This window comes from Miscanthus floridulus, chromosome 3 (genome assembly GCF_019320115.1).
Source record: "Miscanthus floridulus cultivar M001 chromosome 3, ASM1932011v1, whole genome shotgun sequence".
Lineage (NCBI taxonomy): Eukaryota > Viridiplantae > Streptophyta > Magnoliopsida > Poales > Poaceae > Miscanthus > Miscanthus floridulus.
This window is the reverse complement of record NC_089582.1, coordinates 129356362-129374086: the sequence shown is the minus strand read 5'-3', so window position 1 is coordinate 129374086 and position 17725 is coordinate 129356362. Positions and strand designations below refer to the sequence as shown.

General features: G+C 47.6%; 1 protein-coding gene across 3 annotated transcripts; it reads right to left on the bottom strand.

Annotated features, from left to right (window-relative positions):
- Positions 1-516: 516 nt before the first annotated feature.
- On the bottom strand, positions 517-17503 carry LOC136542432 (transcription factor UDT1-like). Of its 3 annotated transcripts, none has more exons than XM_066534861.1 (6): positions 17484-17503; positions 4924-5112; positions 2925-4846; positions 1989-2159; positions 1176-1349; positions 517-1077 (listed from the first exon to the last, which is right to left on the bottom strand). In XM_066534861.1, the coding sequence occupies exons 3-6, from the start codon at positions 3171-3173 to the stop codon at positions 1000-1002; spliced, it is 672 nt and encodes a 223-aa protein (XP_066390958.1). In that variant the 5' UTR covers positions 3174-4846; positions 4924-5112; positions 17484-17503; the 3' UTR covers positions 517-999. The 3 variants fall into 3 exon arrangements, with proteins under 3 accessions (XP_066390958.1, XP_066390957.1, XP_066390959.1); XM_066534860.1 differs by lacking the exon at positions 17484-17503 and adding an exon at positions 5208-5261; XM_066534862.1 differs by lacking the exon at positions 17484-17503 and adding an exon at positions 5208-5261 and having other exon boundaries at positions 2925-4841.
- Between the last annotated feature and the right edge of the window lie 222 nt (positions 17504-17725).

Sequence of the window (17725 nt, the reverse complement as noted above, 5' to 3'; positions counted from 1 at the left end):
AGCGGCAAATGCGCCCGTTCTTGACCGAAGCTCGGTAAGCGGATTGCTATGGGAGTTGAAGGAGTGCTTACATATCAATTTTTCTAGTTTTGTCGTAGCTACATAAACCCCGTTCTTGTAATCTTGTCGCTCACAGTCTAGCTGACCTTGAGGCGAAGTTATGTCCGGGTACTAATCCGATTATGGATAGTATTCCACCTTGTATAAATGTTCTGGTGGTCAATGATTTGGCATCAGGTTCTGAGTAATGGAGTTTCTTCCATGGGCCTGTTTAGTTACCACCCAAAATGCCAAATTTTTCAAGATTTCCCGTCACATCGAATCTTTGGACGCATGCATAAAGTATTAAATATAAATAAAAAATAAAACTAATTACACAGTTTAGACGAAATTCACGAGACGAATCTTTTAAGCCTAATTAGATTATGATTGGACACTAATTGCCAAATAACAACGAAAACGCTACGGTGCTCATTTTGCCAAATTTTTCGGATCTAAACTGGGCCCATGTTCAAAAAAAAAAAGTAGATCTTTCTTTTTGTTTGCGAACGAAACAGTAGATCTTTCTGTAACAGATTGCTCTGAACTTGGAATCATTAACAGGTTTTCATGATTGCCTTGCTTTTTTATGGGAGCTGAAATCAGCACAATACAGCATCTGATCGCCCCTTGCTGCGTACATGGGTCAGTAGATAGTACTAACAGTGCAAACAGATTTCAGGTTTAACGGAAGTGGCCACAAAGATAGATGACAATGAAGAGGAACTGTAAATTTGTTCACAATCACAAGTTCATTCCTTTCATGGAACTCATAAGGCCAACTGTGCTATGTGTTCAACGCAAAACCCAGTCTTTTATCCGTCAGTTTTACCAGTTTGACATGTACTCTTGTTACACTGCCTACAAAGACACTTTACCACTAGAGTTCTTCGTCCAAACTCGAAAGTCAGATTTCTGCACTGAAACATGTGAGCTCTATGAGCTACTGCTATCGGAATCTCAGTTGCTTGGAACCTCCACAATGTTGGATAAGAGGCTCCTTAGCTCCACCATCACAACATCCTGCTCGCCTTTAACCTACACATATACAGGGGACAAGAACAGATTTGATAGTTAGAGAACTCTCGGTGGCAAATCTAGCAGATCAGTAAAAGCGTCTTTTGCAAACAGTACACCTCAATGGTGAAGACGCTCTCGGCGTAGCCATAGAACGTTATCGTGTTCAGGCTGGTGACCTGCGCGTTGTAGCTGTAGAGCGCTTCCAGCACCTTGGTGAAGACGCTGGTCTTCTTGCAGAAGATCCTGAGGTGGTATTTGTATGGCCCCAGAGGAACCAGCTCGATTTGACCCTGCACAGATGTATGGCACAGTGAGTCTGTGAGGGATCAATAGTACATCACGGCTAAACGTTCAGCTTCAAAACAGACATCCAGTGATTTCAGGTTTCTGATCTCACTCATTCTAAGAAATTTCAGAGCTTAACCTTTCAGTACATGATAGTTTGATAGTTGAAGTTAATAATTTTATACTAATAATCGAATAAACAAGAGTCAATTTGATGAAATTTGAATTGTACCGATTCAAGCATCTGCTGGGGATAGTCAGCTATTGAAAGGTACTAAATTAGTGTCTCCCAAAAATCCAAAATCGTGATGAAGCTGAGTAGCTCTATTAGTTTTCAGTTCCAAAAGAAGCACAACATTGATCCTGAAGTCCAATGCTATCATAACATTTCTCCTTTACCTAGTTGAACTATTCTGCTCTCATTCGTTCAAAGAAGATTTCAGGGCTTTTCTAGTTGTTAAGGTTCGGTTCAATGCATCCGAAAATTATGATGAAATTGAGTAACCAAACCTTCTATGAAATGTTCTGAATTTTCAGTTCCAAAGATGCACAGCAACTAATCCTGATGTTTAATATTTCCCTAAAATTATCCTTGAACTAGCTAAACCATGCTTGCAGTATCAACTCATAACAGCAGCGATTACCTGATACGGCATGTTTTCAGTGGCAGTGAAGGATTCAGAACACGACGCGCTGCCCTGCTTCTCCCAGGCCTCTCCAGGCGAGTCGGCGAGCTGGCGTTGCAGCTCAAGGACCTGGTTCTGGAGCTTCTTGATGTGATCGATAGCGTCCGATAGGGTGGACTCCTTGCTCATCTGCACCACCAGCAGAGAAACATATCAGGTTGGGTGGCTGAGGAGTTCAGCATGTATTCCAGGACAACGGAATTCAGACTGAGAGAAACAAAAGAAAGCTTCATCTTCAGTTCTTCACTGGTTCGCGGTTGTTTCAGAAAACAATTGTAGGAATTTTAGGTGGGGCATAATTTTTTTTAATATCGTCATTCGGCCGCACATGAATGTCTAATATATGGTTGATTGAAGATAGTATCTATCATTAGAAGATGTCCATATCAACTTAATATAATCTATTAATTCAACAAACACCAACTAAACAAGAGTAAAAATCCAACTATCCAAGAGGTAAAAAAAAATCTCTGAATATGAATTTGAAGAACAAATCAGTTAATGTATAATATACGATTATCTAAAAATAGAACACAACAACGCGGAGACATACCACCCCGTCCTCCATAACCTGCACTGCAGGACTGAGCTACTGAGGCAGATAGACAGCAGTGGGCGCCAGGCGGCAGCCCTGCAGGCTAAGCCTGGCAAGGGGTGCCGGCGGGCCGCACAGGCAGTAAGGGCGCCGACGAGCTCGGCGGCACCGTGGTAGGCGGCATCAAGGGGTCGGCTGCAGCTAGGACTAGGGCGCGGCTGCGGCGTGCTATGGGCAACGCAGCGGCGCGCTAAGGGCGGCGCGGCGACTAACTGAATGCGTGCATCACTGATGGGGTCATGGGGGTGGGGGGAGGAAGAGGAATCATGGTGGCCGTGATTGATCAGTCAAGTACGTACCTTGGTGATGTTCGGCACGACGGACCTGAGGTCGAGGATGTTGCGGTTGAGCTTGCCGCGCCTCTTGCGCTCGGCCTCCAGGTTCTTGGACTTGAACTCCGCCGCCGGCTGGGCGTCCCCGCCGTCCTCCTTGTCCTTCTCCTCGTCATCCTCGTCTCCCCCGCCGCCGCCGCCGAAGTTGAGCACCGAGTCGACGAAGTCCTCCGCCTTGAGCTCCTCGCTGCTGCGCGCCCTCTGTCGGCGCGGCATTGCTTGCTGCTGCTGCTGTGCCTCCCTCGCGCGGCGCCGAACCACAAGGAAAAGAAGGGAAGTTCAGTGCGGCTACTGCTGCTGCTGCTGCTCTCCCAGTCTCACTCACTCACCCAAGTCCCAACGCCCTGCTGCGGTTGCGTCCGGGGCTCGCGGTTGCCGTGGCTTATAAGGGCGGGGCGGCTGAGGAATCTCGCGGGGAGAAGGCAAGGCAAGGCAAGAACGCAAGTGGGATGGCGATGGTCCTGCTTGCCTTGTTCCAGTTCAGGGGGGGAGTTGGTTGGAGGCTTGGTTGGTTACGCTGGCTGTGGACTGATGACACTGATGCGGGGCTCCAGGTTAACTGAAAGATGCCGAGGCTTGAGGCGTGGTTGGGTCATGGGAAATCTTCAGGGAGAAAAGGGGTACACGGATCCGTACGACGGGATGCTGCTTGGAACGTGTCCCAAAGCACATCGGAAAATCAATAGGATGAACACCGACGGCTATCAGCCGGCGAGGAAGCGGAGCTGCGGAGAGCGGCGGCGCGGCGTTGGGCTCTACGCAGTGCTGGGGCCAAGCATTGGAGGCAAGTCAGCGACGCGGCGCTGGGGCCGGCCGCCCGGGCGCTGGCAGCGGCGCGGCACTGGGAGCTTGGGACCAGTGCTGGAGGAGGCTGGCGGCGGTGCGTGCCTCTGATGTCCATGGATGAGAGAGAATTCTCATGGAGCAACTTCCTTGTACGACACCGAAAAATTTCATCTTCCTTGTCACCATCAGTTCACAAATTTCATCCCCTCCAAGCCACCGCCGTGAACTTTGCCTGTAACAGGTCCTAACAGGAACCCTCAATGTCCAAAGTACCCCTTAATGAACATGGATTGGAAAATTTTGCTGCTTCCTTTTTTGCCACCATCGACACCTCTTTTCCATTAAAAAAAAGAGCGACGGAAGCCTGATCGGCTGTTGGTTTTGCTGCTGGGCTGGCTGCTGTGGCTGTGCGCAGCCTTGGGCTCGCTGCTGTAGTGCCTTGGCACCTGCCCAGCAGCAGCTGCAGGCTGCAGCATGTCTAGCACAGCCAATAAATAAGGCAATAAGCTCACAGATTTCAGCCATTATCACAGAAATTTATCATAGAAACATGGTCAGATTTTAGCAAGCCAATATCACAAAAATATGCTCACAGATTTCAACAAGCCAATAAGAAGGCAACATAGTTCTGATCACCCATTAACCACATAGGTTTAGTCACAGCTATTTTAGGCCAAGAGAAGTTGGACCATAGTAGAGTTTTGGTCAAATAACCATTTCACAGGCATCACGTTGGACCACACTATTATAGTTTTGGTCATACATGCAACTAACATACCAAAATCACTCCAAAATGGTTGCAAGAACTTTCAGGTTATATCAGCAACTGTCTCTTGCTCCTAGTTTCCATTGCAGGGCTGGATGGAGAACTCTGCACCTTGCTCCTAGTTCCCATGGCCGGAGAACTAGTGTTCTTGTCAGCTTCCTTCTCTGCTGCCTTCTTCTTGACTGATGCTGCCTTCTTGTTCACTTGTGTTGTTCTCTTCTTCCCTACTGCAGATTTCTCCTTCTCTGGTGCTTTTTCCTGTGTTGTTGTTTCATATGGAGAAGGTAGCAACATGGGCAATGGAATTGGGTCCACCTGATTGGAGCCTGTCCCTGATCTTTTGGTCCAGCAAGAACATTTAGTTTAGAAATGTTATGTTTCCTTCACAACAAGCAACATAGAGGAATGTCTTACTTGATAGATGCAGTAGATGATTGAGTCACAGAGGGGGACTTTCTCTTCCTTTTGTTGGGCCTAGGGACTGATGTTGAAATGCTCAATGTTGCTGAAAATGTCATTCTAGGGGCAGTGAATGGCACAATGCTAGTCTCTGTTGTACATGTAGGGGTTGGTGCTACCTTCTTCTTCTTCTTTGGCTCTCCCCTGTCATTTTTACAATTGTAGTCAGCTTTCGTAGTCATATTTGTGATGGTAGAACATACATACATAGCAGTACATACATAAATATGGTTACATACCTCTCTAACTTCATAGCCTCAATGTCAGCTGGATCCTCATTTTTCCAAGTATGCGCCATATTGTCCACATACGAGGCACTGGTTCCTACCCTTGTTCCCTCTTCCACCTTTTATGGCTGCCTTGAACCTTCTATTTTTTTTTCTCCTACCAGATGTGGATATGTAACACCTCTGGTGTTACATGCTTGTTTAGCACCAAGATTTAGGCCTAAGAAAAATTTCCGAAACGATTGTCTCAGATTTTAAAATTTTAAAACCAGCTTTTCGCGTCAACGGTAAAAATCAAAAATTATATTTTAAAGTGTTATTTGTGGCGATTTGTTTTGCGTAAAATAATTACATAACACCATTGCCGTGCCTTAGCGCGTGAAATATGTGTCGTCCTTGCTGCTGCCACGCTGTTCCTGCATTAATGAAAGTTGGCCGAACACTCTGGTTTTCTTCCTTTTCTATTTCTGTGGCTGCGGCCTTGTTCTTGCTTGCCGCTACTGGCCGCGTTGTGCCATCCCGTCCTGCTCCCCTCATCGTGCTTGAAATTGATGACGAGCCTGCACGCATCTCCTTGTTTTTCCTGTGGCCTCTGTCTGCCTTACTGATCTTGTTTGTCTGTCCCGAGCCGCTGCTCACTTGCTCTCTGCTCTCTGACCTTGCTTGCCTTGCCTGTCTTGCTTGTCTCGGCCTACCTTGTTGTCTCTGTCGGACGTGGCCGAGTTCTCCGTCTCCTCCTTTCTTTTTCTTCTCTGCTGCCGATGGGAGGCGTCCCAACTCCGGCTCGCCCTCCTTGCTCTCTCGCTCGACTCCCTCCTCTACTTGTCTCGCGCGGCGCCCCTGCCACCAGAGCATCGCTCAGCAGCGCCCACCGAGGCCTTGTGCTGCATCTCTTCCCCTTCCGCCGCCATCCACGTGGGGAGCCGCTGCCGCCGGCAGCCGCGCCGCGCTGCAGTGCTCCACTGCCGCGCCATTCCTGCAGCTGTCAGCGCCGCTTCCCCTGTGCCCGCACGTCGGCGTACCCGCCAGGGCTGCGCCCACCGTTGCCCCGAGCGCCGCCTTGCCGCTGCACCTGGCCGCCATTGCCAGTTGCTGTCCCACGGTCCCGCGCGCGCTGCTCATCCGCCTCGCGCCGCCGGTACCGGCCCTCCCCGTGAGCGACCCCCGACCCGCGCACAGCTTCGCCCGCTCTCTGCTCTCCCACGCCATCCTGCACCCGAGCAAGCGCCGCCCCTGCATTCCCACACTGGATCGTTGCTTCTTCCCCGTGCCGCGGCGCTGCTCCTCCTCTCCCCTGCTCTCCGCTCCTCTGTGTGCAACGTCGGTGTCCCCTCCCCTTCGCCACCGCTGAGCGCCGGCTAGGCTATGACCGTCCACTGTCTGCGGCCGAGACGGCCGCAGCACCTCACCACCTCCTATCGCGCCTACTGTGCTGTCGCCGGGCCACTGGGCCGCTTCTCCCGCCGTCGTCGCTCGGTTCTGTGCGTGCGCGTGCGAAGCCACGGCCGCACTGGTCCACTGCTCCACGCGCTGCCTCCGCCATCGTCCGTGTTGCGTGCGCCTCCTGGCTACCGGCCAGCCGTAGCTGACCGCCTCCGTGCCGAATCACCGCTGGCCAGATCACCGCCGGCCAGATTCCCCTGCAGTTCTCTGCTTTTGTGAAGGGGAGAAGGTGAGAAGGTGAGGACGTAAATTTGTGAATAGAGATAACAGTAAGGGCCTAGGAGTGATAAACGTGATTAACAGGAATAGTGTAGTCGAGACTGCGGGTCAAATTGGTAAAAATGCAGGGTCCTTTTCGCATAACTACGCACCCTCTCCGTGCCCTGGCCGCGTGGGCCGGCCTGCTTGCGCCGCCGGCTTGGTCCGCCTGCGCCTAGGCCGCTGCCCGCGCCGCCTGCCCCTAGGCCTGGTGCCGCGCGCTCGTTGGGCCGGTCAGTCCCTGGCGCCTGGGCCGTCCGCCGTGCGTTGGGTCGGCTGTGCCGCCCGTGCTTGTTGCCGCCGCGCGCATGGGCCGAGCTGGGCTAGTGTTAGCCCAAGTGGTCCTTTTTCCTTTTCTTAGTCTTTTTATTTTATCAAAAACAGGGAACTTGTAAAATTCATAATAAATCATAGAAAAGTCATAAAAATGCCAAACCAGTTTTGTTGAGTTCCTAAAATCATGATCTACACTGTTTTTCCTGTCTGTGCCGGTTAAGGACCGGTCGTTGTATAAGCCATCGAGGCAAGTCATAGATTTATTATCCTGAGCACATACTTGTGTATGGACGCTTGGAAGACTTGTTGCTCTCTTGTCGTGGGTTCCGGCTCTTTTCGGACCGACTGTCAGGGTTTTGTTTTGGTGGAGGAGGTCCTTGCACCGTACTGAGTCCGGGATTTAGAGGCGGGGGCTTGGAGTCCCAGTTTAGACGGGGACCTAGGACCCCAGGATAGGAGGGTGATGGATTGGTCCTACTTGTGCCTTGTGTACAAGCGGGGCGTATGTTTTCGGGGTACCCAGCTGGAAACATTGATTCGCAAATCGCCGCCGAGTCGGTATGGCTTGTTTCGTGCCTAGCACCGTAGTAAGAACTGAAAGATGAAAGAAGATGAAAAAAGGAAATCCGATTGCTTACCACCTGCTTGAATGTAGCATATGTGCTTATATAGAATAGTTAGTTAATGAACCAATGCGGCTATTAATAAAAATTGAATATAAGGACGCATGCTTAGTAATGCTTCCTACAAAGACAATAAACCCACAAGCCAGATAGCCTTGCATATCCTTGGAGTCTTTTCTTTTCTCCTGTCGGGTAAGTCTTGCTGAGTACAATTGAGTACTCGGGGTTTTATTCCCCTGTTGTAGGTGACAGGTGGACGCTAAAGCTGACCTTTGTGTGTGGATTCCTCCTAGTGGGCTCAGAGAGAATTTCCTTTACGCTGCGATCATAGTCGTTATTTATAACTCTCACTAAATATTTTTATAAATGAAAGTTTATAATCTATTGTCATAGTTTACATATGAATGCTTCATCATGTCATGAATAGATATTTATTTCCACTGTAATTCTGATAACCTGTTTATATTCCGCTGTTGAATTAAATTGTTCATAACTCTGATAACATGTTCATGTTCCGTTATTATAAATAATAAATCATATACTCTGATAATATGATTACATTTTACTGTTATACCATAACTATTATACTCTGGTGTTGTATTACCAGTGATGTAAGAAATGGTTAAGAATGATGTAAGTTTTATTCTCTCATTCGTGATCCTGATGGCATAAATATGGATTTTTGGGTTCTCCCCTAGGGTGTGCTCAACGGAACCGAGTAATTTGGTGTTCTCCCTTAGGTGCTTAGTGTCTAATGAAAGACGAGCACTCCTGGGAGGCATTAGATTAGGTGGTTGCGCCACAGGTGGTATCAGAGAATAAATGAGGAAATAAAGCTTTGAAAACATTTTCTAAAATAAAATTTGATAATAAATTCTTTTCAAAAGAATAGGACGTTTGCATGCGAAGTTATATAAGTAGCCCTATTATTATGGTTATGTATCCAGGATAGATGGCACTCTACTGACTTAGGTAGGCTTAATCAAGTTTTCTACAGGTACACTAACTCGAGCATAGTCCGATAGTATCGACTAGTTATAGGGAGAGAACGATGTGCCAAAAATTTGAGAACGGTTGTCCTATATGTTGGCAACAGTGAAAGGATGTATAGGACATACATTCATGCATATCCTGTTTGTGCATTGTTGTGCTGTATGGCTTGCAGATACGCCATACATAGGTGTCACGCGTGTCGTATTGTGCACGACTGGCTCATTTTTGTTTCAGAGTTAGGTCTGCACTATGGCTTCGTGCTCCGCTTTCGCCCATGGTTCACGCCTGTCGTGACCCACATCTCCCTGTACCCCTGTTCTACGTTCTTGTCGGACACCTGCCCTACAGTCATACTAGTCAGTAATGGCATCGCACGTCGCTCGCCTCGAACGCACGGAATTTGGTCGATTCATTCATAGTGCCCCGCGTGGGAACCCTGGTGGACCGCGCCAGGACCACTGAAAGCTCCGCCTTTATAAGCAGAGCCTAACTTAGCCCTTGGTACCACCACTCGGCGCACTTTATCTCGCTTAGCTTTTTCTTTAAGCCAGCTTTTCGCTCAGCCTTCCTCACCACCACCGCCAGGGATGGCAGGAGCCTGGGTTAGTAGTTACTGCCTGAATATTGAGGGTTTTCCTAGAATCCTACATGCCACCCTACAAAAGCTCAGAGTCAAAGATCGTCCTGAGTATGAGGGCCATGAGTATGAGGAGCATGGCACCGAGCGGTGTGAGGTTACCGTCTACATTGGGAAGGGTGAAGAGTTCCTCTGACCACATTGAAGCCTGGAGTGTGACCACAACCGGGTTTAGCTTCATCGACACCTACCAGGTTGTGGCCCACAAAGCCTTGCGATACCTCTGCCAGATCTATGAAGAGCCCATTGCCTGTACCCCCACGAGGTTCTTTCCACCTTTGGATAAGAATCAGCGGGCATGGAGGGCTCGCATGGAGGCTTTGCAAGGGTGGAGATGTGTAAGAGGACAGTCCAACCGTGGTGCACTTGACCAGCGTACCTGCTTGCTTTGGATGAGCAGTATGACTAGCAAGCCTTGGAACTGAGGATCTACCTCCATAGCGCTGAGGAAGCCGAGATCTTCTCCAAGGATGCTCTAGGTGCAGCTTAGTTGAAGCGCATGCCAGTGCTGGCAGCTGCTGAGAGCCAGGAGACTAGCCATGTCAGAAGCCTTGAAGGAGGCTGAAGATTGGCATGTCCCATCAGCTACGGGAGGCCTATCTTGTCACCTAGGGCCAAGCGGAGGACGCTGGCTACTGAAAGGCAGGATGCCTCGATCTTGGAAGGGATCCATATCCACCCACCAGAAAGAAGGAGAACTGGTGTTGCAGTGCCGCCTACACCTCCACCCTCGGAAGTGTCAGAAGTTGAGCCCTTGGTTCTTCTCACTCAGCCATTGCCACGAGAAGATGCAGATCCATAGCCTAGTCGGTAGAAGAATCTGTCGAGCCTAGGAATGAAGATGTGTGGTCTAGAGTAGATTAGTTGCCTTAGGATGCTGTACCCATAGTAGTAGTGTTGTTCGTCGCTGTCTTTGGTATTGTACTCTTGCCGTTGTTGTCGTCCATAGTTGTTGGAATCGTCCGACGTAGGGAAGGTGAATGTTGTGTCATGGATGGGAGTCTGAATGCCTGTACGATGTACCCGTATAAGACCATTGGAATATGCATTGTGTTATTTTGCCGTGTTGATTGCGTCCATCTGCCTTTAGGTCTCAGTAGACGTGCTTAAAGTTTTCAAGGCGATATTAAGCGGGATACAAGAGAAGTTGCTATTCAGATATCAGCAAACCAGTCGTGATTGGAGAACATTGGACGCTGTATTGACTAATTGTGGATATTTCCAGTAGAACACTTGAATCTCTTTAAAACAAATCCACCGTTGAATTTGAATTCCTTGTCCCTTGTTGTGAAGAGAACCTTTGTTGTTTGAATTTTCCCTTGCAATACTCCCTTTATTTTGTGGTCTATGACCCCACTGCCTTCATGGCAGTGTAAGTTGGTAATAGTTGCCTGGTTAATAGCTTATAGTGCCACAACTGAAACCTGAGGGCTCCCTAGTGGAATAGCTACCACATGGTGACACTACTCGACACGCACTGGTATCGAGGTTGTTAACCAAGTACCTTTACCACGTTACACCGCCATACCACTTTTGCTACAAATATTCTCCTTGAAAATGTTCAGGTGTTCAAACGGAAAATCCACAACAGGTTGATGACATAGTGTTCTCTCAAGGTAAGCAAGAGGAGGTGGTTTTGAAGAAAGTATGACATGGTCTTAGTTTGCATGAAAGACATATGTGGTCGAGGAAGGGAAGGAAAGAAGAACACTAGGGAAAGAGTTAGCCTCAGGTAGTAGGGAGTGCTTGGAAAAGCCTGAGTGGACGTCATGTCCCTAGCCCTATGTTTAGTTGACCGCGCTACACTTGCTGGGTTATTTTCGCTACGTGCCCTACGGACGCCGTCTGTGCCGGGTCCATTAGCACTCCATTTTTGCGTGGCCGCGGCATCGTGCCACACTCGCTGTCCTTGTGCACTGTGCGCTTTTCCTTTTTCCTAGCGTTCGGTCGGCTCTCGACTCCCACACCTCATCCCTTGTATCAGACCCCCTTCCCCCTCCCTTCTTTCTTCTTTTGTGAACATGGTCGGCCGCACGCCTGCCTCGTCGAGCGGACCCCTTCCCCTCTCCTCTCCTTTATTTCCCCCTCTGCCGCTTGCATAGGAGGCACACCATGTCCAACCTTATCTTCACAGCATGAACCGTCTGTGTATCCCATCCCTGTCGCCTCTACTTCCGATGTTGCACCCACCTCCGTTCGGCACTATAAGATACCCTTGGTCCTTGCTCTTCTTCTTCATCCTCATTCCCCTCGCCTTCGGAGTAGAGTTACGAAATCTAGTCGACATTGTGAAGCTAGGATTATCAGTCTGAGGTGATGGTGTAATCTGAGGAGAAGAATGGATTCGGTTCATCGAAGAAGTTTAAGTTCCCTTTGGGTTAGTCAATCTTAGGGTTCATGATGTTTTACTTCTCAATCGACTGTTTCTGGATTTGTTTGGCCTACACCATGTTTTGGATACTCATTATCTTGTTGTTTCTCCATTGTCCTTGTCTATCTCGACTTCTAGATTAAGTCGTGGTTGTACTAGGTTGCTCTGAACCATGTATCCCTACATCCCTGTGTGGTTTAGTATTCGAAGTCGTGTAATCCCTAATCTACGGAGTGTAATCATATTTTCCCTCTTTTGGTTCTTGCTTCCAATCTCGGGACGAGATTCTTTTTAAGGGGATTGGTTGTAACACCTCTGGTGTTACGAGCTTGTTTAGCACCATGATTTAGCCCTAAGAAAAATTTCCGAAATGATTGTCTCAGATTTTAAATTTTAAAAATCAGCTTTTTGCCTCAACGGTAAAAATCAGAAATTATATTTTAAAGCGTTATTTATGGCGATTTGTTTTGTGTAAAATAATTACATAAAACCATTGTCGTGCCTTAGCGCGTGAAATATGTGTCGTCCTTGCTGCTGCCATGCTGTTCCTGCATTAATGAAAGTTGGCCGAACACTCTTGTTTTCCTCCTTTTCTATTTATGTGGCAGCGGCCTTGTCTTGCCTACCGCTACTGGCCGCGTTGTGGCATCCCGTCCTACTCCCCTCATCGTGCTTGAAATTGATGACGAGCCTGCATGCGTCTCCTTGTTTTTCCTATGGCCTCTGTCTGCCTTACTGGTCTTATCTGTCTATCCCGAGCCGCTGCTCACTTGCTCTCTGCTCGCTGACCTTACTTGTCTTGCCTGTCTTGCTTGTCTTGGCCTACCTTGTCTCTATCGGACACGGCCAAGTTCTTCGTCTCCTCCTTTCTTTTTCTTCTCTGCTGCCGATGGGTGGCGTCCCAACTCCGGCTCACCCTCCTTGCTCTCTCGCTCGATTGCCTCCTCTGCCTGTCTTGTGCGGTGCCCCTACCACCAGAGCATCACTCAGTAGCACCCACTGGGGCCTTGTGCTGCATCTCTTCCCCTTCCACCGCCATCCACGTGGGGAGCCGCTGCTGCCAGTAGCCGCGCTGCACCGTAGTGCTCCACTTCCGCGCCATTCCTATAACTGTCAGTGCCACTTCCCTCGTGCCCACGTGTCGGCGTACCCTCTAGGGCTATGCTCGTCGTTGCCCCGAGCGTAGCCCTACCGCTGCACCTGGCCGCTGTTGCCGGTTGCTGTCCCACGGTCCCACACGTGCTGCTCATCTGCCTCGTGCCACCGGTATCGGCCCTCCCCGCACGCAGCTTCGCCCGCTCTCTGCTCTCCCTCGCCATCCTGCACCCGAGCAAGCACCGCCCCTCTATTCCCGCACTAGACCGTTGCTTCTTCCCCGTGCCGCGACACTACTCCTCCTCTCCCCTGCTCTCCGCTCCTCTGTGTGCAACGCCGGTGTCCCCTCCCCTTCGCCACTGCTGAGCGCTGGCCAGGCCGTGACCGCCCGTGTCTACGGCCAAGATGGCCACAGCACCTCACCACCTCCTATCGCGCCTATTGCGCTGTCGTCGGGCCGCCGGGCCACTTCTCCCGCCGTCGTCGCTTGGTTCTCCACGTGCGCGTGCGAAGCCACTGCCGCACTGGTCCACTGCTCCATGCGCCGCCTCCGCCGTCATCCATGCTGGGTGCGCCTCCTGGCTGCCGGCCAACCGTAGCTGACCGCCTCCGTGCCGAATCACCACCGGCCGGATTCCCCTGCGGTGCTCTGCTTTTGTGAAGAGGAGAAGGTGAGAAGGTGAGGACGTAAATTTGTGAATAGAGATAACAGTAAGGGCCTAGGAGTGATAAACGTGATTAACAGGAATAGTGTAGTAGAGACTGCGGGTCAAATTGGTAAAAATGCAGGGTCCTTTTCGCATAACTATGCACCCTCTCCGTGCCCTGGCCGCGTGGGCCGGCCTACTTGCGCCGCCGGCTTGGTCCGCCTACGCCTAGGCCGCTGCCCGCGCCGCCTGCCCCTGGTCCTGGTGCCACGCGCTCGTTGGGCCGGTCGGTCCCTTCCGCCTGGGCCATCCGCCGTGCGTTGGGTCGACTGTGCCGCCCGCGCTTGTTGCCGCCGCGCGCATGGGCCGAGCTGGGCTAGTGTTAGCCCAAGCGGTCCTTTTTCCTTTTCTTAGTCTTTTTATTTTATCAAAAACAGGGAACTTGTAAAATTCATAATAAATCATAGAAAAGTCATAAAAATGCCAAACTAGTTTTGTTGAGTTCCTAAAATCATGATTTACCTGTTAGTATATTTTGTTCACATAGTTTGATGATATTCTTGGAAGCTATATAATTAAATTAAGGTGCTTAATATTGTTAAAAGGAGAACTTGTAGGAATTTCCAAGGTAAATTAGTAATAGTGTTGGATCTAAAATTTCTATAGTAGGTTCCTAGCAATATTAGATACTTATTGTAATTTTTGTGGCTCTAGAATAATTAGTTTGCTAGGTAGGTAATGATGTCCTATTTTGAATAAGGATTAAATCGATAGGATGGAATAATTAAACACCGTGAAATTGTATAACTAAAACAATTATTGGGAAGTAATGCCTTATTCGACAACATGGATATGTAGATCAGCGTTAGAGCTATCTTGTTAGCTTATGAGATGTAATCAGATTTCTAAGTATTTCGGCTATCGTTGATTATTTAGATCTATGCATTTGCATCAATGCATATCATATAGGTACGATGATGGATCAACAGATCAATTGAAGGATGATTGAGAATTCGAAGATGGTGTGATGGTAGTCTCCCCAGGAGATGATGCGACGGGCTTTCTATTTAGATGGTGGATGATCTGACGATGTAGATACTAACTTTTTAATATATATTACCCAGACAAGCCCTGGTGCATAACCCCAACTTTTCTGCAGTTTAAATTATATTTGTGCATTAAGTTTTAAGGAGTTGAATGAAATCCACTTGCATATATATATCTTTATCCTATGAGTCTTACTAGTATGACAGGATCAGGTAGATTGCTATGCTACAGGAACCGGTAGAAGTCGATTGATTGCCTATCACTCGTGAGATATAGGAAATATGTTGCTATATCATTATCACTTGGAAAATATAAATTGTGGAAAGGAAAAATGGTGACCGGACAGGGATATGGTTTGGGTATTGGTGGGTGTAAGAGGTTGTGTCACCGTGGACGCGGGGCATGGCTTGGTTACACTGTTTTTCCTATCTATGTCGGTTAAGGACCGGTCGTTGCATAAGCCATCGAGGCAAGTCACAAATTTATTATCCCGAGCACATACTTGTGTATGGGCGCTTGGAAGACTTGTTGCTCTCTTGTTGTGGGTTTCGGCTCTTTTTGGACTGGCTGTTAGGGTTTTGTTTTGGTGAAGGAGGTCCTTGCACCGTACTGAGTCCAGGACTTAGAGGTGGGGGCTTGGAGTCCTAGTTTGGACGGGGACCTAGGAGGCTAGGACCCCAGGATAGGAGGGTGATGGATTGGTCCTGCTTGTGCCTTATGTACAAGCGGGACGTGTGTTTTTGGGGTACCCAGCTGGAGACATTGATTCACAAATCGCCACCGAGTCGGTATGGCTTGTTTCGTGCCTAGCACCGTAGTAAGAACTAAAAGATGAAAGAAGATGAAAGAAGGAAATCCGATTGCTTACCACCTGCTTGAATGTAGCATAGGTGCTTACATAGAATAGTTAGTTAATGAACCAATGCGGCTATTAATAAAAATTGAATATAAGGACGCACGCTTAGTATTGCTTCCTACAAAGGCAATAAACCCACAAGCCAGATAGCCTTGCATATCCTTGGAGTCTTTTCTTTTCTCATGTCGGGTAAGTCTTGCTGAGTACAATTGAGTGCTCGGGGTTTTATTCCCCTATTGCAGGTGACAGGTGGACGCTAAAGCTGACCTTTGTATGTGGATTTCTCCTGGTGGGCTCAGAGAGAATTTCTTTACGCTGCGATCATAGTCGTTATTTATAACTCTCACTAAATGTTTTTATAAATAAAAGTTTATAATCTATTGTCATAGTTTACATATCAATGCTTCATCATGTCATGAATAGATATTTATTTCTGCTGTAATTCTGATAACCTGTTTATATTCCGCTGTTGAATTAAATTGTTCATAACTCTGATAACATGTTCATGTTCCGCTATTATAAATAATAAATCCTATACTCTGATAATATAATTACATTTCGCTGTTATACCATAACTATTATACTCTGATGTTGTATTACCAGTGATGTAAGAAATGGTTAAGAATGATGTAAGCTTTATTCTCTCATTCGTGATCCTGATGGCAAAAATGTAGATTTTTGGGTTCTCCCCTGGGGTGTGCTCGACGGAACAGAGTAATTTGGTGTTCTCCCTTGGGTGCTTAATGTCTAATGGAAGACAAGCACTCCGGGGAGGCATTAGATTAGGCGGTTCCGCCATAGGATATCAGCAGAGGAGGATGCATGAAGAAGCCATGATTTAATTTTGGCCACATATCTTTGCCAGGAATAGCAAGAATGATGCCCTCATAAGTAGATCTGAACTTTTGAACTGAGAAATAGTTGTCCACATAATTTTGAATCTTCTCATTCCTGATTGAATTGATGAAGGCCAATGCATGTTTACAAGGCTTCCCAGACAGCTGCCAAGTCCTACTGGTGCAAGTCTTGTCCTCTAAATTTACAACATATCTGAATCCAGTCCTAGCTTTGGCACACACCTCTGCATATCTAAAATCTCCCCATCTGATCCACTAATTACTTCCATGTCAGTTGTTCCTACTTTCCTCTTTCAACTTCTTCAAGATTGGTGCAAGTATAGTACCATCCATCTACATTGCAATTTTTCTTCTATTGTTCCACTTAACCATCAACTTCTGCCTGATCCTATCCATTAGGTCATCTAGGTGCAATGCCTTGTCATCCTTGATCCAATTATTAAAGCTCTTAGCAAGGTTGTTTGTTACATAGTCAACCTTGCTACATGTGGGAAACTAACTCCTGGTCCATAGCTTCTTGTGATTCTGCTTCAAATATTCCATAGCCTCTGGTTTTGCCTCTGCCATGGCAAGGTAGTTTCTGTCAAACCAGTATGCATTCCAAGAATAAGCAGCAGCCCACAAATGGTCATCAAATACTTTCTCAGTCTATCTTTTCTTGAAATTTTTGACCAAATGCCACATACATTCTCTGTGTTCTGCTGTTGGGAAGACTTCAGTGACACCAGCCATGACTACTTGGCCACAGTCTGTAGAAAATGTCAAACCAGCAGGGGTCCCTATTGCTTCCCAAAGCCTTTGCATAAACTAAATCCAATTGTCATTGGTCTCTGAATCTATCATGCCTACAGCTACTGGATACATCCAACTATATCCGTCCACTGCACAAGCTATGCATAACTGTCCCCTAAACCTTCCTGTAAGAAATGTACTATCAACTGCCAAATAAGGTCAACAACCATTGAGAAACCCATCTATGCATGGTTTCATTACAAAGAATAACCTATTGAACCTGATCTTGTCACCTATAGTATGATGATCAATCGCTACAAAACTTCCTAGACTAGATGATTCTATTTGCTCCTTGAATCTGAACAAATTGTCAAAACTTGATCCCCACTTTCCCTACAATTGGTCAATGGCAAGCTGTCTACCATAATAAACCCTTTTGTATGGCACAAGTACCTTGAATTTATCCTTGATCATTCTCTGTAGTTCTGTTGCATGAACTGTTGCGTCATCCACTAGCCAGTCTTTCACCATTTCACAACACCAGAACTTGGATGCATGCTTGACATTACACTCCTTCTAGTACTATTGCAATCATGAGGAAAATGATTCCTCTTCACCTAACACAAGAAAAAAAGGAATTATTAACATTATTAATAAAATAACTATAAGGACCAGAAAAAAGACATAAGTTAGTA

Coding starts and splice junctions, on each gene's coding strand:
- LOC136542432 (XM_066534861.1), bottom strand. CDS start 3,173: ATGCCGCGCCGACAGAGGGCGCGCAGCAGCGAGGAGCTCAAGGCGGAG. Junction 1,350..1,988: donor CTGAAAACATGCCGTATCAG/GTAATCGCTGCT, acceptor ACATCTGTGCAG/GGTCAAATCGAGCTGGTTCC. Junction 1,078..1,175: donor AGAGCGTCTTCACCATTGAG/GTGTACTGTTTG, acceptor GTATATGTGTAG/GTTAAAGGCGAGCAGGATGT.